The sequence below is a fragment of the Mus caroli genome, unplaced genomic scaffold (genome assembly GCF_978045245.1).
Source record: "Mus caroli unplaced genomic scaffold, Mus_caroli_1 scaffold_9, whole genome shotgun sequence".
Lineage (NCBI taxonomy): Eukaryota > Metazoa > Chordata > Mammalia > Rodentia > Muridae > Mus > Mus caroli.
The window spans coordinates 68,735,884-68,756,719 of record NW_028227264.1 but is presented as its reverse complement, the minus strand read 5'-3'; the positions used below and the strand labels follow the sequence as shown (position 1 = coordinate 68,756,719).

Sequence of the window (20,836 nt, the reverse complement as noted above, 5' to 3'; positions counted from 1 at the left end):
TTCCAACACTAAAAATGAATGCCCTCTGGACAGCTTGGAGCGCCAACACAGGAAGTTGCTTCTACTATCCACACCTCATCTTCCCACTTCAGGTTGTGGGGGACAGATGTTCTGACTTCTACAGCACTCAAAACAGAAGCTTGTAATCTTTCACAAAACACGCAGAGGGATGAATCATGCCTTGAGTCAGTTCCCCTCCTTGGGTAGAGTGTTTGCTTATTGAATTTGACACTCTAAACAGGGACAGTCTGCCCCTGGGTTCCAGCCGGACCAGGCTTTAGGAAGAGTACACCTTGCTCTGACTTCCACCATATCAAAGAATTTTACTAATAGTTACCCTGGCTTTTCAAGGAACCACTCAATAGGGGTCCCTTGCCATGTTTTCCCACATAGCTTATGGTCTAAGAGATAAAAGGATGCGTGTCTTAGTCAGGGTTTCTATTGTGGCACAAAACACCATGCCCAAGAAGCAAGATGGGGAGGAAAGGGTTTATTCGGCTTACACTTCCACACTGCTGTTCATCACCAAAGGAAGTCAGGACTGGAACTCACACAGAGTAGGAACCTGGAGGCAAGAGCTGATGCAGAGGCTATGGAGGGGGGCTGCTTAGTGGATTGCTTCCCCTGACTTGTTCAACTTGTTTTCTTATAGAATCCAGGACTACCAGCCCAGGGATGGCACCACCCACAATGGGCTGGGCCCTCCCCGCTTGCTGACTAATTGAGAAAATGCCTTACAGCTGGATCTCATAGAGGCATTTCCTCAAGGGAGGCTCCTTTCTCTATGACAACTCCAGCTTGTGTCAAGTTGACACACAAAACCAAGCCAGTACAATAAGCAAGCATAAAGGAAAACTGTGGCTCAAAGAAACATTCAAATCTCAAACACTTCAGCATCTTAGAATGTAGTCTTGCATTCTCTCCGAGGTTCCTGGTCCTCTATCAGTAAGTCTGCCTAAGTCCCTCCCTCTTTAAATCATTTTAATGGGATCAAACCTGGAACCTTCAAACACAAAGACAACCTCCAGGTTTTCTTACTGTACTTCCTTCTCATGGATGAGGCCAAGGTCAAGAGGGAAGAAAGGTTGCTGAACCTGGCCCATCGGATGGGACCTGCTATTTCTGAATATGGAGTTTATTAAGAGAAAGCAAGAGAAGCAGGGAATGAAGCCACACCGTCTACAACTGCAGAGGGCCTCCTTTCCCTCAAGACCAACCCTCTGGTTAGGATCGAGCTGAAGGGCAGCTTTAAGGCTGTGCATTCTCACTTTATGAACAGAAAACTCCGAACCAGCTGCAACCATAGCCCTACAGGAGCGCTCTACAGCTTCCAAGACAACGCTTTTAAATTTAAGAAGCTGACACCTGTAGGTTTTCACGGGTGTTTGGGGGGAAAGCCTGTAATGGGCAGAATTTACTGCTTCAAAGGAGGCTCAGGTCCAGCCCCCTTCCAAAGAACCCACTGGTCTTACACCGAGAACTCTCTACCATCCTGTACGATGAACCTCGGAAATGTCACAGTTACCTTGCAACCCAAACCCTTAAGGAATGACCCAGTCTCTGTTTATCCAAGTCATGGTGGGGCTTTACACGCTACTAGCCAGTGCTAAGTGTGAGGGGTGAGCATGGTTATTGTGTAAGCCTGTCTGTAGCCTTTTTCATTTGAACCTACGTTACCAAAGCCACTGGTTTTCAGATGGGGAGGTACGCTGTTAGCTCACATTTCATTAGAGGTCACATTCCCAGTGGGACTAAGTGGCCTGTTCTGGTAAAACAAACTTCATATCTCAAATATAACAATGCAGATAAAATGCTGGTTGCATAATAGATTCTTTCCCAATTATATCCTAGCTAAAAGCAAGGCAGATAGCCTACAGAGCTTAATAAAAATACAGACCTTTGCTTTTCTGATATTCTTAGAACTGTTTTCTAGGATCGGGCTATAGATTAAGGTATTGTTTCCCGTGTTAGAACTATAACCACCCATTTTTATAAAACTCAGAACCTAGACTGCCTATCTCCTTTGAACACAGCCTTAATTGCCATCCTACAAAGGTACTCTTTCTAATTTTGGACAAGTTTACTGTATTATCTGTTTGCATTGCTGGTATGACGGATGCTCAGACCTTTCAGATTTCAAAATGACTGGGAGTCAGAGCTCCTTCTTCAGTTTCCGTCACCTGTAGGCAGCTGTTGGTCTTCCAGAGCTGGCTTGGGATTGTATTTAATCTCAAGTGTACTTAATCTCCATCTTCGTGTTAGTGTTAGGGCTGGTTTGGGTCTTTAACCAAGAACAACCTCAAGCATGTTCATCGTGAAGAACAAGATACGTTAAGCCCTTGACATGACAAAGAAAAGCCAGTACCTAGGGTATGCCCTGATGTCATCAGTGGAGTGGAAGCAGGATTTTTATAAAAATACTTTAATGAAAAGGTCACAGCTTCCTGACAGCCAACTCAAGACTAGGAGGAACAAGAGTTAAAGACCCAATGGGCCAATCAGGAAAATTTCATTATGGCTTCTCCTTTAACACAGTGGTCCTCAATCTTCCTAATACAGTTCCTCATGTTGTGGTGACCCCCCACACCCACACACACACAACCATACAATTATTTTTGCTGCTACTTCATAAGTGTAATTTTGCTGCTATGAACAGTAATGTAAATATCTGTGTTTTCCAATGGCTGTGAGCCACCCCTGTGAAGGCTCGTTCGACTCCCCAGGGGGTCGAGACCCACAGGTTGAGAACCTCTGGTTTAGCACTTTGCTATTTTCTGAAATCATACACATTTCCTCTGTCACTTTCACCTATTGGTAACCCCTCACAATTTAGCGCAAGGTGCTTATGTGAACTAAAAGAAACACTTGAAAGTGATACCTCCTCCCCTCTACCCCATATCCATGCCCACCCCATCCATATTCCTACATTTGCATGTTTCCACAGCAATGGGGCTATTTGTAGATCTTCAATCATACACAGTATTATTCCCTTTAAGCAGGATACAGAATTGGGGAAAATCGGTTTTGCCTAAGGCATTGCCTCTGAGAACGAAGCTCACTAAAATCAGAACAGGCCACTTAGCTTCTACTGGGAGGTCTACCTTCCAACCAGGACTGCAGTGCAGAATTACAGGGAGATCTCAGCCAGCTCGCCTCCCTCCTGTAACCTTCAGCAACAGGCTGGGAATTCCACGCCCCATTGCCACCTTATTACAAGTGATGACTGTGTCATCTCTTTGAGGCCACACTAGAGAACAGCAAGAAGGAAGGCATTCTGAGAGGAGTGGCTGGTCACCCTGAAAGTGTCACAGGCAGTCCCCTAGGACATGATCAGATCAGATCCCCACCCCAGAACCAATCCATTTGGAACCTGCATCCCCACCAGAACCCTCCTCTACAGAGATGGTGCAGTGGATTTAGAGTCTCAAGCTTATTAGAAACCAGGGATGTTTCACATGCCTGACTCTCTCCACAATGAAAGTGGAAGCTTATGATAATTATCTCTCACCTTCACAAAGCAACCAGTATTTATGAGTCCCTGAAAAATGAAACACCTAAGAGGTCAAAATGCCAAAATCATAAAAACTAAAAATGCACAATCAATCAGGTCAAATAAGTCACCTAGCCAGGGCTGTTCTGACCGGAAGATCACCTGGTGACAGTTTGCAAAGTGGACCAGACTTAATTAACACTAATATGGAATTAACCTACCATGCCTTGGGTCTCCTGCATTATTTTTTAGGTGATGTTATCAAATCAAACCTAATGTTCACCATGCCCCAAAGGTTATGTTTGGTACATTACAAATGAAGTCTCAGGATGGGAAATGTGACTTCCCAGTGAGATTGTGATAGGTTCTGTTTATTAAATATCTTCTAAGAACATAAATTATCAGGGACTGTTTGACTAAAAGATTGTTTTCTTTGCTGCATTTCTAGACAACTAGAAAAAAATTAAACATATAAAATATTAGAGTAGTGTAGTGATGATACACATCTGTCATCCAGCACTGTGATCTGGGGCTGAGGCAGGAGGCTAGCAAGTTTGAGGCCAGCCTGAGTTACATAGGAAATGCTTGTCTAATAAACAAACAAACAAATAAATAAATATGCATATATATGTATATATAAACTTACTAGCAAAGTACTAGGTAAGATGCTTTCTTCATCATCCATTTTAATAATAGTTGACTTCAGAAAACCAAATGCTACATACAAATACAACACAACAAACATACATGCATAGCTGATCACGCAAAGCGGCTCCTCTTTAGCTAAGGAGAATGGCTTGAGATCAACGGGAGACTCCTAGTACACTAAGTGGAATCCCCAATTCTATACAAAGGCTACATCATCAGAGTACCAAGCCCTCTCCAAGGAGCATAGTGTAACTTCCGATGGAAATTTCCTATTCAAGGCCTCCAGTTCGGAGCTGAGGGTGGAGCTCAGTTGGTAGGATGCTTGCCTAGCATACATGAAGCCCTCGGTTTGACACCCCAGTACCACACAAACTGCGCATCTGTAATCCGTGGTGGGTGGAGGCAAAGGCAGGAGTACTAGCAGGTCAGCTTCAGCTACGTATGGCATTCACACCCGCCTACCTAAGACCCTACCTTAGAAAGAAAGGGGGTGGGGGGAGATGAGAGAGAGGAAAGATGCCAGTTTGGAAGGATGCCACAAAATATTAGCTTTCTCGGAGTACCCAGTCCCTAAAGACGGTATTGCTACATCTCAGACCACATACGCGCCAACTTTGCAGCACCGAGCCCACTAGGCAGGCTGTGCCCTTGCATCACGGAGGCCTCCCCATGGTGGAGATCGGATAGTGAAGCTGTACCTGGCTTTCTCCGTGGTTCCGGCCACTCTCGGCTCTGAGGATGGATTTGGGCTTTCGGGACTTGAAGTTGCCCATACTGGTTCTCAGCACTCCATCCACCGGCAGGGTCTGTTCTACATGCTGCTGAGCCTCGTGGGAGGGCAGGGCGAGCTCATCTATGCGAGCTGCCACCTGGGGGTAGTTCTCTTTATTGTCTTCATCTCTGCAGGAAAAAGAAGAAAAAAGGAAAAAAAAAACACCAATTTAGAATACACCTAAACAGAATAAACCTGTTTTCAAATGAGCTGCTGGAATTCACCAGGCTGTTTTTTCAAAGGGAGCTCAGGTACAGGCAATATTATAGACTTAGCGCGAACGCTTTTAATCCCAGCACTTGAGAGGCAGAGACAGGTGGATTTGAGTTCTAGGCCAGCCTGGTCTACAGAGTGAGTTCCAGGACAACCAGGGCTACACAGAGAAACCCTGTCTCAAAAAAAAAAAAAAAAAAAGAATGTCATCTTTGTTTTGTTTTTTTGAGTTTTGTTGATTTTGTTTGTTTGTTTGTTTTGCTTTTGGTTTTTGTTACTTCAGTTCCTGTCCTTCCTCCTACACCCATCAAATGCTAGGATTACACACATGTACCATCATGCCTGGTTCACGTCGGGAGAACTGAACCCAGGCGAACTGAGGACAGCCCCCATGAATTTCATTCTTCAAATCACTCTTTCTTCCTGGTCTTCTCTTGAAAACAGTTTGCTCCCAAGGGGATCCTATTTCCCGCACAAGGTGAGACCTTCGGTTTACATCCTAAGATCCCAAATTTATAGCTTAAGATTCTAAAACGCTGTGTTTAAACAGCAGGCGCGTGTAGCGGACAGACCAACTCAAACACTCCCAGAATGATCGAACAGGTCTCAGTCTCTTAGGCTGTATCAGATCCATTGGCAAGGATAGTTTGCCACATGGATCTGTTTGTAGAGGAGGTAAGTCACCCAGGCAATTTTTAAGTCAAGTGATAAATTTTCCCTAACCAGGCATTTGAGCAATGCCTTAGACCCAACATAGAAGATCCCAATGTGTGGGCTCCCGCAAGGCTGAGTTACTGAGAGACACGGGTCTGCCATCCCAGCTATTTTAGAAGATCAAAAGCTCAAGGCCAGCCTGGGGAAACTTAGCCGCAACTCTAAAACAAAAAAAATAAAATAATAAAAGAAATAAAAGAAAGGAAGATGGGAGCTAGAGATATGGCTTAGAGGCAGAGTAAATGTCTTTCATAGTCAAGGTCCTAGGTTCAATCTCCAGTCTCACATGCACACATCCTACTAGGTTCTTGTAAGTTTTTTGTCAACCATCAAACTCCATATAATACATACCCAAGAGGTAATGGTCTCTGAATTCATTTCCCCCTCTTAAACCTCTACGCCGTTTGTTTTCCATATTGCTAGGCAATACAAGTAACGGCAGCCATAACTAAATGACGGTATAAATAGGGTTCTTCGCCTTAGATGATCAGTATCGATAACTCTGTGGCGATTCGCTGAGAGCGGCTGCTTCCCAGATGTTTTCATATGTGCACCCAAGACAACGCTCTGGTAAGGTGAAATAGGAAGCAGCTATAGCTGACACCCCATGCTGCTCACACACATAAAGCCAGAGAGAGAAGCCCCAGCGAGAAGGGTCCCCAGCCCCACCCTACACACCTTCCTACTGGTGAAGACTAAACTCGCGAAGCTGCGGGAGGGGGAGGGGAGGCAAGGGGGCGGAGCAATGCCAGGATTGGTGGTCCTGAGCTTGGGTTGAGGGCAGAGAGCAAGGGGCGTGAATAAATGTATTCAAAACAGTTAAAGTGGAGTCTCTCTCGGGTGGAACATCCAACAAGTGGGTTAGTAGCTGGGGGAAATAACAACTGGTGATTCAACTGATAACTTTTTTTCTATATCACCAAAGGCTTTGGACATTCCCAGCCAGGGCTGGGAACTGAACCCACTCTAGTTAAGTGTACGGCTTGTCCTGGGACATAATGGAACGCTAAGCAGCTACGCGTGTTCTTTCCAAAGAAAGAAATGAACAGCATCTTTTACAGGAACGTTTCTTCCTCGTTCTGGTAGGAATCTGAAACCCTCGATAACAAAGTCTGACACGTTCAATGTGGTGAATAATGAAGGACATGTTATCGAATTTAATGGAGACGTTTCCAATGCAAGGCTCTCTTCTGAGGATCTCAAAGCTGACACGGGGGAAACTTCCCTGAGGAGATGAGAACCTCAGAGAGAGGATGTTTGGATTCAAAAAACGAGATGCCAGATCCAGGTGGTCTCTTTTTCTCACAGATCAGAACCAAGGTTGAGATATACCTGAGCCCAGAGCAGTCGTCTTCGTCTTCATGTACAGAGACTGTATCTTCGTCACACCTGAGGCAAAAGGGAGAATGGCTTGTCAGATACAAACGCCTACTGCCGTACAAGCAGCGAAGAAGTCTATAACTGTGTCAAGGCTAGCGTCGAAAAATAATAAAACGCAATGATCCTCACCACTGTCTCTCCAAAGACAAACAGAACAGCACTCAGCTTAGAGTTATCATGTCGGCCGGGCAACAATACAATACGGTAGTACACACCAAAGCTCCTGAGCTGAAAACTTTGAACCAGCGGTAACTTTTCACTTTCACCTCCACAGCTCCGTAGTCTAAGCAAACGGTTCTCAACCTTCCCAACGCTGCGACCCTTTAAATACAGTTCTTCACGCTGTTCTGGCCCCCCACATAAACTTATTTTGTTGCTTCTTCATAACTGTAACTTGGCTACTGTTATGAATCAAATTGCAAATATCTGATATACAGGATATCTGATATGGGACCCCTGGGAAAGCGTCAGTCAATCCCCCCCCCCCAAGGGATCCCGACCCACGGGTTAAGAACAGCCTGGTCTAAGCTAACAGGACCTCACTAATGCCAAGGTGTGCTCCCACCAGGGGAATACCAGGCACTAAGAGGCATGCTCTTAAAAGAGAGCCCACAACCCTCTGTATCAGGCACTCTGTCCGGTTCCCCAAGCTACAACAGCAACCACTGGTCTTGGACTTTATCTTTTTTTTTTTTTTCCACAAGACTTCTTAATTAGCCAGATGAAAAAGGCTTGGCTCTTCCACGTTGAAAAAAAAAAAAGAAAGAAAAAAATCCCTGGTGTCTCCAACTCCCCAGGGGAATCTAGAGTGAGAGTGTTGTTCTCCCTAAGTAGGAGAAAGTCTTTATTCCTCTTCCCAGCCCCACCCTGCCCTGCCCCGCCCCACCCTGGAACAGTTTCCCATCACCATTCATGTTCACTGTTCACTGGCCAAAGCCAGGAACAGGTATATATGATTACTCTTCATCCTTAGGTTCTGATGGCTTTTGTGCCTCTGGGATGCTTTGAGTTGGTTTCTTATTGTATGAAGCATCTGTGGACACAACTATACTTATAAAACAACTACAATTCTTTTTCTAGAGACACCACCATGACTCCCAAGCATAGCATTGCTTCCAGAGGATGCTCAAAGAATCCTTGGTTTTAGAACGACTTTGCTCCCTAGGCAGAATAACTGAGCAGTTTAAACAACTATAAAGATGAGTATTTATTAAGCCTTTGACTGCTTCCCAGGTGCTCAGTTTGCCTTTTTGTGAGAGTTGATAGTGGGGAGTTTTTAGATTATGTTACTTGATGTGGAAAGACCCGGCCTGATCGTGGACAGCGCCATGCCAGGGGCTCATCTCTTGTGGCTTCCTGACTAGATGCAATGTGGCCAACCTCCTCAAGCTCCTGCCTTGTGCCTTGTCCACCATGATGGATTGACCGTCCCCTCAGACTGTGAGCCAAAATAAATCCTTCCCTAAGTTGTTTCTGTCAAGTTATCTCGCCACAGCAAGATGAAACGTTGAACCAATGTGTCTTACATTTTCTAGGGTTAAGGAACAACCTGTTCATTTTGCTTGAATGTCCAATCCACCAAGGTAAATGTGTGACAGCAATATCAAATTCCTATTAAAGATATTAAGTGTGAATGCCCTCTTCCCTTCTTTCTATTCTTGATTCAGACAAGTTAGACATACCTATACTCAAGTTAGACATCTCTACACTCAAAGAAACATTATTTCTAGAGTATACAAGATTTTAGAAAGAACTGGATCCTGTTCTGAGAAATTCTGTGTAGTGAGTAGGCAAATGTAAAACAAATAAACACATATGTGCAAATATAATACAGTGCTTATGCTACATTCAATAGCATATTTAAATATTCATCACTGGAAATGCTGTATAATTAGCCCACAAAATTAACTGGAGAAAGCTCCCATTCCCTTCCCTTACAGCCTCTTTTTAAATTACGGCTTTTGTAGTGAATTATACAAAGGCCACCTACAGACTTGAACCCTCTTTATCTAACAGAATATTCTGTTCTGCTGGCAATAAAATTAAGTTGGCCAAGTTAACAAGATGCTCATTTTTTGACTGAACAATCTAAACTTCTTTGCTCTCTCAAGTGTTTGATTACCAACCACCCCATTCTATTTATCTCACGAAAAAGACCAATTAAGTTCCTAAGTTTTTGCGTTCTCACTCATCATCGGTATTCAGACACAGCTCGGTGGTGTAGGCTCTGGAAAGTGAAGGACAGTGTTTTCCAAGAATAAAGTAGAAGTCACAGAATATAGAAACCTAGAGACCTCAGTTCTAAGAACTAGGGTTTAACCCACAGTCCCAGCCCTGAGTTCAGCAATGCTACCTGGGTGGTAATGTGTCTCTACCTTCTGTGAGTTACTGTTTTCTCCTCCAACCATGATGGCCTGAAGATGGAAATTCAGCACCAGAACCTACAGAGAGGGGTCGGTGCTTGGTGTGCCATGAAGGCTGGACCAAATTAGTAGAGGAGAAATATTTCCTAGCCAAAGTCTTGGAAATAAAGTCTTGGAATCTTGGGTATTAACGTGGCCTCCCTGGGGCGGTATTCCTTCCTAATGTCAGGCTGGACTGACTGGACGGTCATGTGGGCTGTGACCTGGGCACCTCTTTCTTTTGTTTGTGCTTGGCAGAGCGAGCCAAAGTAAGAGAGGGAGAAAAGCCACAGGTTGAAGTTGTTGCAGCCAGATCCAGACAATCCTAGGTGAAGGGCTTTCTGACTTAGTCTGCTGAGGAGAACTACTGAGGGCTCACTGGCTAGAAGTGGCTTTAATGTTTTGTTTTCCTTTTACCATGGCCAGCCATAAGAAAACCATTCTCCATCACAGTCTGGTCCCACCCAGACATGGGATTTCAGTGACATGCAGGAAGCAGCCTTGTTGGCATTTTCTATTCTGCCTGAGCACACTGGCTGTATAATGTTGGTAGCTAGGCACTGTGCAGAGACCCGCTGGGATGCTCTCACAATACAGTAGCATGTCCCGATGCTCTTCATTCTGATGCTACTTTATTGTGAGACTTTTGAGATTTCCTTTTATCGAATTCATGACTGATTACAAATATTTATGCAACATGCCACGCTTCCAAACAACCACTTCTGAACGCATCATCATGATGGGCTATTTTTTTTCTTCTTTTTTGAGTTTATGTTAGTATCTAATAATAGGTTTGCTTGCAGTGTTCTCATGCATCCTTGGTTTCTGTCAGGTGTCTTCCTCCATCCCTCCCCACATCTCTCTACGCCTCTGCCTTTCCTCGTCCGTATCTTCTAGTCTTTTCCCTCTTGTGGATCTTCTCTAGTTTCCCAACCTCTACCCTACCTGCTCCTACACAAATACACTCAGATAAAAGTCAGGATCCTCATCTGCAGTGTCTGCTTTTGTGAGCCTATATAATACTTTTCAGTTTTGAGAACCTACGAGGGAAATCAGAAAACGGATGGGCTCTTAAGCTCCCCTTCAGCACTCCAGGATTGTAAGAGAACCCCGTGCTCCATCAGGAAGCCTCTTGGTCTGACTTGATGGCCTTCCAGACATGGAGAGCCAAACTCATAGCTCTGCATGGCAGAATCCAGTTTCATAAGTGGGCTGGTATTGTCCTTTTGTAAGGCCCTCCTGGGCGAGGACAGAAATGAGATGCCTATTTCCATGGTCCCCTAGGAAAGCAACTGAGAATTTGCTACCCCATGAAGAGCAGAGATGCGCTCTGAGGTCTGTGATTTTCACTGCTGGGCCAAGGATCTTGAGCTTGTGTGTCCTGGGAACCTTACTACCTGCACCACACCTTGCAGACGACAGACAGAAGTCACATGACATTGCCAGTCCATATTCTCACAGGCTTGGGAGACAGGAGAACCAGACTTCTTGGAATAATGGGATCTCTAATGGTAGCTAAAAGTGTGTCCATGAGAAGTTTTCTTCTCTGGTTAAATAGGAAGAGAGGCCCCAGCTTGCCTGGGTGGAGGAGAAATGGTTTCTCTTTCCCTGCAACATCAGACCCCTGATGGTGAAGTTGCCGAGAACCAATCTTTTGGGGAATTTTCCAGAACCACCTGCACCAGTGCTCGCTGAACCACCTGATTGAGATGAGCAGACTCCAGTCTGGCCCCGCCTCAGTCCCATACAGCTCTGAGCTCAGGTAAAATGTGAAACTGTGTAATGGGGCAGGTTGTCTGTAGGGTTCTGTTTTTTGAAACATCTCTTGTAATCCAGCCTGGTCTAAAACTGTGCTATGTGTAGCCAAAGATGACCTTGAACTCCACTCTGATCCTCCTGTCTCTACTACCAAGTGCTGGAGATTATGGTATTCACAACCACCACCACCATTCAGTTTTATTTGGTGCTCGGAATCAAACCCAGGGCCCCCCAGCCCTGTAATGTAAACCTTTTTTTTTTTTTTTTTTAATGAGCATTGGTGTTTGCCTACATGTATGTCTATGTGAAGGCATCAGATCCCCTGGAACTAGAGTTACAGACAGCCACATGGGTGCTGGGAATTGAACCCTGATCCTCTGGAAAGGTAGCCAGTGCACATAACCCACTAGGCCACCTCTCCAACTTCTTGTAATGTAAACTTTTAAGCAGCACTGCCCAGCCACTTAACTAGTATATGCTTCTAAAATGTTGTCATCTAACTGTTTCTAGAACCCAAGCTACCTCTGACCTGACTCTCATCCAAATATCCATTCTAGGTCTTCTCTTAGCCTGGAGGGTCTATAGCTTTCACAGGAGTCAGTCTTCACCAGGTGGTGGTTATCAGGTCATTGTGTCAACCACCGCTTAGAGGCTCCTAGGCAGGACTTTTGCAAAGGAGGCACCAATCTAAATACAGTGACCCAGTAACAGTCTTTAAAAACAGCACATCTTGAAAAGATGCTGCAGAAGTAACTAAAGGCTAAGGCCATTCTGATGTTGGGGGTGGGGCCTGGGGGAGGGATTGTATAGAGAATGAGTTAAATTCACCCAGATCTGCACAGGCCTTTCAAGGCCTGAGAAAAACAAAAGAAAAGGATTCTGCTCCTTGATTGCTAATTCCACTCTTCCTGTGACTCTTCCCAGGACCTCCAGCTGGGGAGACAGAGGCTTGGCTCAGTGGGACACTGTCTTAGGCTCAGGTATGAAGAATGTGAGTCCCCAGCAACCACTTTAAAGTCAGTCCATCCTAGTGGTGGTACCTATAAAGCCTTGGATCTGGGGATGGATAGAAACCAGAGGATCCCCAGAGCTCATTAGCCAGTCTTAACCCATCATAAACTCCAAGTTCAGTGAGAAATGAGGTTGAATGAAATCAAAGGAGACATAGGATGTTAACCTCTGACCTCCAAAGGCTCCCTCATGCACACATTGTATGAACGCACACAGCACACATATGCATACACACACAGGCGCGCGCACACATACAAATAATCATGACTGGTCAAGCAGCATCCTCTCACATAAGTCTATCTGATAAAATAATTCATAGGAAACTCTAATGACTGCTTGAATGCGCCTTCCAAGGCACAGAGTTTTTAATTTCCATTTTAATCAGGATCAACACCAGAGGCCTGAACTTTCAGTGGTCTGGAGAGGAGGCACTGGACATGGGTGAAGACAGGAGCCAGAGGATATTTGCCTCTCAGAAACATTGAAGAGGAAAGAACCTCCTCGGGACAGACTAACATCGCACCCAAACACTTCCAGGACAAGCTTCTATGTCTGTGTCTCAGGATAGCACCCTCTGGTCCTGCCGGGTGCCCTCAGACCCAGGAACAGTTTCATATTATTGAGAGGAGAAGATGAAAAATGTTCCGTTTTGACAACCACTGGTTTGGGACGCCCCTCATCTGAGCTGTGTCACACCTGTGGGGCTTTGGGTGTGTTGCAAGTTCCTTAGATTCTTGCATTAGCCAGATGGCTTCCCAGACACTACTCACAGCCTTTTAAAAGGAACCTCTGTCACTTCTCTGAGGGTAACGTGATCTTATGCAATCAGAACTCCTTGGGGAGTATCCAAGGACAAGACACCAAGAGTCTCCCCAGCATTTAACCATAACAAACACACACACACACACACACACACACACACACACACCATATGAAAGCTGGAACTAAAAGTCTCCATCTTGAAACCCCTGGGCCTGTGACTGTGGCTGACTCTAGGAATACAGCCACACAACACTCCCAAGAATCAGGCCCAGAAAAACATGTGGTGCCAAGGAACCCAGAGGAAAAGAGAGATGTTACCTGACCACTTATCCAGGAAATTCAGGCCTCATCCTTGGCCCACAGATATCTCTCCCCACCTCTCTCTTTCTCTATCTTTCTATTGAAAGGCAATGTTACTATCGTGTCCAGGGTCCCAGTGGACAGGCCATAGTGAATCTTCGAAAGTCAACCCAGTCCTTATTTTAAAGAGACCCCACTTAAATGAGCTCAAAGCGGGAGACTAAGCCAGTAGCAAACCAGACAAGCAAAAGTACATGGGGAAGAGGCCCAGAAAGCACAGTGGAACCGTTCTCAGCCCTCCCTCTCCAAGTCTCTGCAACAGTGGCAGGATCTGAAAGCCAAAAGATGCTCTCCTCACTGTTCAGGTATCTTTAGCAAACAGCTTCTAAGCCACTTGTAGCCTCTGTATGAAACTCACGATTCTCTTAAGTAGTGGGATACACAACTTTGCGAGTGCACACACACACACAGCCTGCTGCAAAGCTTTTATCGAGTAGCTTTTACCAAAAGGTCCCAGAAGTAAACACTAATTTCCCTACGATAAAATGGAATACATATAGTTTATACTCCCAGCTATATGTGAATTGCATACAGTGCCAGCAAAATCTACTCCACGTTCACCTCTAATATATAGATTCTATTGTTAAGAAAATACTAAGGAAGCGATGACCAGAATAAAAACGAAGCACCATCAATATCAATACACACACACACACACACACACACACACACACACGGGCTGGCCTAGAGTAAATAAAACATTATTTCCCTGCCCTCCACTATGAACTGTTATTAGGTTGTTAGTCAGGCAAGGCGTTTCTCTATAATCACATTATTGTGGCCAGACGAGGAAAATCACAAAAAAGTTTACCACACCGTGTCTTAAAATTCTGTACACACGGAGAGGGAAGGTGAGTTTACCCTGTTTAAATATGCTGGAATTAAACTCCAGCTAGCTCACATCCGTCTATTTGGGGCAAATGTACACTGCGTGCACTCCATGAAAACTGACACTCATGTTGGCAAAATACAACCCAGCTTCCTTTCTGACATGTCACATAGATTTTTTTTTAAGCTAAGCTCCAAGATTGCATATTTTGGGGCACAGAGCCTCCCGCTGCAATCAAGCTAGGTTTATTACTCCCCCCACCCCACCCCCCCGCTTCCGCTCCCCACTCCCTACCCCCCGCGCATCCCCCACCCCGTGCTGCCAAAATACTGGCTGCAACCTGTGTGAGGTTTGTGGGCCCCGCCAGCCTCGCAGCCTCAGGATCCAGGAGACAATGCATCGCCTGGAAAGAGGGCTTGGGGACAGGGGTGGGGTGGGGTGGAGTGGGGTGGCAGCGGGAGGGGGGATACCTTCACCATAGTTGCTTCGGAGACAGGAATGCAAGTCGATTGTAAGGGCAAGAAGCACTTACTCAGTTACAGCGGCGCTGCCGAAGGAATTATCCTGAAGGCTGAAACAGAAACAAGAAAACATGAGCCAAGTCCGGCCGGGGAGCCGTCTCCCTAATTGCTCTCCCGGAGTTAGAGCACCCACACAAACATGGCATTGCCAGGCAAGTCTTAGGGCTCGCCCGGCACGCTCGCTCTACCTTGGGCTGCTGTCTGCACATGCTCCTGACGACACCCCCAGCAGGGGCCCAGCGGCACCGGCGAACCACAAAGCCCAGCAGCCCTCGAGGCTGCGGGGACGATGGGGCGGGGCGCGGCGGCGCGCGACCCGGGGCTTCAGCCTCAGGAACCTGGAGCTGCTCCGCGCAACCCTGGTAGGCAGCTAGGAGCTATAGAGAGTCCAAGCTACTTGAGCCTGCCACCTCAGCCTCAGCTGGCAACACAGATTGCGCCCCCCACCCCCCAGTGGATACAATGCCCGCCTCCCATGGCTTGTTACCTCCCCAGCCCCCACCCCACCCTGGGGATGCAAACGAGCAAAGATGCTTCTGTCGCTTTTCCTGAAAGCATGGAGAGATCGAGAAGGAGGAGAGGGATATGGATGCTAAGTTTTGATTTATTTTCACTGTGTGTTGGTTTTTATTGCCTAGAACAAAAGAGGCTCCCAAGGGCGGGCTGCATCCCGACAGGTCCGTCTGCGCTCTTGTTATTTTACTCCGCTGGAGGAAGCGCCCAGCGCAGGACCACAGAGATGTGAATGAACCTATGCAGGCGAATGTAGAATGCTTTCCAGGCCTTCACTGATGCCTAGGACACCGTGCAAGGCGGGGAGATGGACTCCTACCTCCACAGCAGCCCCGCACCTTCACAAAGGATGGAGTGACAACTCACAAACGTTGTTCCCTTTGATGGAGTCTACTCTGTTAGGGGGAGGGAGGGCCGGTCAGCCCCACCCCCACCCCGCTTTATTCTTGCTTGGAGATGTTTACCCTGCCCCATTCCCATTGTCCATGTTTCCTGACATGTTGACCTTGACTTGGAAAGACCTGCCTCTGAATTTTGAAATACGATCACAGGCTTACATGTTGAACTATACTATGCATGTGTTCTTAATCCTACTGTCCCATGGAACTAGGTTCTAGATGGCAACGTGAAGTCTAATCACAGGATATCTTCCTGTCCTCAGATCCAAAGACTGTCAACTTTCCCAAACACCCCTGCGCTTGAGGGCTGTGGTGCCCACTCTGGGTAGTTCAGTGTGAAGAAAGACCAGCCTTTTGATTGTGTAAACATCTCCAGTGATTCATCTAGAACAGAAGGAACAATGCTTTCACCTGAAAAAACAGCAGTTGATATGAATATGCTGTGGACCAGTTGAAAATATAATGAACCCTCTGAGAGGCCCAACAAGCAGCTGAAAGAGTCAGATGCAAATTCTAGCACCCAACCAATGGACAGAAGCCGGGGACCCCTGTGGTTGAATTGGGGAAAAGCTGGAAGAAGCTGAGGAGGAGGGCAGCCCAGTGGGAAGACCAGCAGTCTCACCTGACCTGGACCCCGGAGATCTCTCAGAAACTGAGCCACCAGCCAGGCGTCATACACCAGCTGATATGAGGCCCCCAACACATATACAGCAGAGGACTGCTGGGTCTGGCCTCAGTGAGAGAAGATGCACCTAACCCTTGAGAGACTTGAGGCCCTGGGGAGTGGGGAGGTCTGGTAAAGTGAAGGGGGGGGGGGCGACGACATTCTCTTGGGGGGATGGAATGGTGAGCGGGGGCAGAGGGAATGGCAGACCAGAATAAAAATAAATAAATAAATAAAATTAAAAAAAATAAAATGAAATAATAAATGTGCTCCACAAATCCAGAGATTCAATAATGCCCGGAGGGAGGGGAAAAGACTAGTTCTCCACAACCCACAAAACAGAAAGGATCCAGAAAAGCTTGTAAGAACTATTCATACAGAAGAATGACAGTCAGTTCAGTATATTATGGCTAAAAGTTAAGAATACTCTAGAATAAAACCCTGATGTAAACCACTTGGGGTTTTTAAACACCCAATTCTTGATCGTATCTTCATCTGATTTTTTTTTTTTTTTTTTTTTTTGGTAAGAGGTTTTCAAGTGCCTTTTTAAAATGAGATGTCCTGTTTACCCTGGAATGAACAATACTGACGGATATCAGCAAAGGTGCCTTCAGAGCCTTATCTGAACAACAGTTTGGGGAAAGTTCAAAGGGAGAAGAGGAATATTGTCACAGAGATCTGTAAGGAAGCCAGAGTATTTCCCAGGCCAGCGACAGGGTCCAGACTTCTCTGTGGTTGTACATAGCATGGCTAAAAGCTATTCTGTCTTTTCGACTCTGAGACTGCACTTAGGCAGAATGTTGTGGGCAAGTGGAGAACAAAAGGGGGAAACAAAGGTACTGGGTAGTTGGGCTTCTCAAACTCCTTAAAGTAAAATGTAACTTAGGCTAAACAGACCGACCACCATCATGCCTACAACCGGGTTCAGAGAAAACACCACCTGGTGTTGTTTGCTGAACTAATGATGCACAGTCTTAACACTATCACAGATGCAGTCCCTGTTAACAGGAAGCCTTTGCTCTTAAGTATGCCAGTGTGTATAGAATGGACAGGGTGCGTGGTTTTCAATTCAATAAATAGAATAACTGGGGAAAAATAGGCTAGAATTTGAATGTAATTAGCTCACTTTCTTGCTAAAAGTTTCAGTTTTTCTAAAAAGCAACCATCTGAATTTCATACTTGGTTCTAATAGTTCCCTTTTCCTTCTTAATTTTTTCAATATTCTTATCTATTTATTTTTATCTTATGTGCCTTGGTGTTTTGCCTGTGTGTATGTCTGTATGAGAGTGTCAGGTCACTTAGAACTGGAGTTACAGACTGAGCTGCCGTGTGGGTCCTGGGAATGAGCAATCAGTGTTCGTAACCACTGAGCCATCTCTCCAGCCACACACGTGCCAATAGTTTCTCAGTCATAGTGTTTTCATTTCAACATTCCCACTCAGCTCTGTCAAAACAAAGAAATCAGGCAGCCCACATTAAAGGAGTCTGTGAGTCAAGTTCAAGACCAACCACTTAGCAGTAGTTTAATCTTTTTTTTAATTAAAAAAATGTTATTTATTTCATATATGTGAATACACTGTGGCTGTCTTCAGACAAGCCAGAAGAAGGAATCGAATCCTGTTACAGATGGTTGTGAGCCAGCTACCATGTGGTTGCTGGAAATTGAACTCAGGACCTCTAGAAGAGAAGTCAGTGCTCTTAACCACTGAGCCATCTCTCCAGCCCATTTTTTTTTTAAATCACCTTATGACTTGCTTTCCTCATTCTTAGATAGAGATAGAATCTGTTTCAGGGGTTATTCCAAAGATTAAATGACATTCTTGGAACTGAGAAGTTGAAATTGTTTTAAACAGTTAATAAATGCTAACATTATCCTTGTTCTCATTATTGCTATAATAAGAAACACGTAAACATGGAGTTTGAAAGAGAAAAAAATGACTACAAATGGATAACAGGTTTATAGACCCAGGCTTTCATGCTGTCCCATGGCTTCTTAACGTCTCTGAAAATCATCACGTTTGACCAGATGCTCCACGGACAATGTTTGTGTATTCTCTTTGTAACTCAATTTAAAATGCTTGCACATCCCCGGAGGACCAGACAATTCTGAGAAATCACTTTCTGAGGGATGCTGGGGCATCGGGCCAGAATCTTTACAATGCCAGGAAGTCAACGGAGGCCTGCTCCATTGGCCTGGACACAGTGACTTGGTGCTTCCTGCCAGTCCTCCAGGGAATAGCCAGACCTCCTGGTGTATGCACAGAGGACTCTTGCCTCCCTGCAGAGATAATTTTCCACTAAAAAGATTAAATCCCTCTGCTTATATCTGTATCCTCTAACCCTCTGCTTCCCTGCCTAGTCTTTGACACCATAGCAAAAGGGGGCCTCATTTCTCTGAGTGGTTATTGTCTAAGCTATTGAGTGCTCAACAGACACAGGTGAAATTCTCTTTATGGGTTGGGTCACCTCCATCAAAGCACATTATCTCTAAATTAATGTTTGTGTATACCTTGTCCACTTTGTCACACAGTCTCTCTCTGTTCCACGTAACTTAAAGGGCACATTCAGTCCAGATAGGTGGGAAAATGAAGTATTAAATCTTATAGAGGATTCTGGATTTCGTGGTGTGGGAAGTATCTTAAATAACATTTAAAACCAATGTTGGGTGGAGATGCTGTATGAGGAGCAAAAGAGTAAGGGTGACATCAAATAAAAACAAGCTGGAATAGATGCCTGGTGTGGTGGTTTGAACATGCTTGGCCCATGTGGAGTGGCACTAAGAGGAGGTGTGGCCTGGTTGGAGGAAGTGCGTCACTGTGCGGGAGAGGGATTTGAGGGCTTCTAGTGCTCAAGCTCCATCCAACGAAGAAGAGACCCTCCTCCTGGCTGCCTGTACAAATCAGTCTTCTCCTGGCGGCCTTCTTATCAGGATGCAGAACTCTGGGTTCTTCCAGGAACATGTCTGCCTGCATGCTACCATGCTTTCCACCACGATGACAATGAACTAAACCTCTGAAACTATAAGCCAACCCCGATTAAATGTTTGCCTTTATAAGAGTTGCCTTGGTCATGGCTTCACAGTAATGGAAGCCCTAACAAGACATCTGAAAATATTTATAAAATTAATTGCATAAATGATGTATCCATAATACATTGGATGCTGAATGTGAGGAAAAGGTTATCAATTTGAGCTATTAAAATATTTTTAAAGGTTCATCAAGATGGTTTTGTGAATTAAGACTCTTCTACTGAACGCAAGGACCCAGGTTAGATCCCGGAGATCTTTAAGGTAGAAGGAGTGAACCAGCCCCTACGGTAGTCTCCTGACCTCCATGAACATGCCATGGCATGCATGTGCCAGGCCTGCATACATACACACCTATACACACACACACACACACAAATAAGTAATCTTGAGGTAAAAACAGATATGTAATCCCTCTAATGGAAAGGATATAATTTCTCATGTTTATAAGAATTAGGTTGCTCTCCCAATTATGTCTACAATGAAAGCTAAGAATCCTAATATACATTCATCAGATCATGCCTCTTCAGCCCTGGGGTGACTATCTAACCACATGGGCCTCCCTCGGTGTGATAACAGGTGATGTCATCCTATCCTAGGGCCTGTGGGAATGTCATTCTTTAGCTGGGATATTCAACCATGATTTCTGGAGTTAACATCTTCCCTGAAGCCCTCCCAAGCCTGGAATCTCCCTTTATTTGCTTCATCGACTCCATACTGTTTTGTGTTGGCGTTTGGTGTACCTTCATCCAGTTGGCCTGTGATTGTTTCTAAATAGCTGAACCATGGATCTTATTCACCACTGTAATCCTAGGGCTAAAATTGCTTTTTACCAAGTCAATTAATGAATAAATATTTGTGGAAGAAAATCAATGAGTGGATATTTAACTTCAGTTTTCAAGACAATGCTCCGTTTACCATTTTGTCCCCTCTTCTTTCCCCCATTTGGTATAAAAATCTCTAGTTCTTACTTTAAACTCATTTTAAAGAAGATTTTCTCAAGACAAGTTATTTTTAGGCAACGACTCTATCCCCAACCAGACATTCCTCCTTCCTTTGCTTAGCAGGGACAACAAACAGACCCATGCTGTTCTGACAAACTCAGTGGGTCCCAGTCCAACCAGGAGAGGTATAAGTTGGTTCCTCAGAAATGTCTGCAAATAGAGGTAGAATTGGGATATGGTCAGATAGGGGAGGTTTCAACATGGAACCCATGGAACTAAAGACTGTTTTAGAACAAAACATATTTCCCTTTCAGTCCTTGCACTTGAGTTAATTTTCATAGAGCCAACCATCCTTGATGTTGATGTGGTTCTGAGGAACCTTTGACTCTTGGAGTTACCCTGCCTGATTCTTGCTCTTAACACCCAAACTTC

At 45.2% G+C, this 20,836-nt stretch overlaps 1 protein-coding gene across 4 annotated transcripts in view; it reads right to left on the bottom strand.

The window, feature by feature from the left end:
* Positions 1 to 15,210, bottom strand: part of Fam13c (family with sequence similarity 13 member C) — a 111,023-nt gene extending 95,813 nt beyond the window's left edge. For 2 of the 4 annotated variants that reach the window (XM_021174609.3, XM_021174611.3), the window contains exons 1-3: positions 14,872 to 15,039; positions 7,170 to 7,226; positions 4,837 to 5,038 (exon numbers count right to left, since the gene is read on the bottom strand). In XM_021174609.3, coding sequence (XP_021030268.1) covers positions 4,837 to 5,038; positions 7,170 to 7,226; positions 14,872 to 14,933 — 321 coding nt within the window. In that variant the 5' untranslated portion in view covers positions 14,934 to 15,039. The other 2 variants (XM_021174614.3, XM_085842871.1) reach the window with 2 other exon arrangements.
* Between the last annotated feature and the right edge of the window lie 5,626 nt (positions 15,211 to 20,836).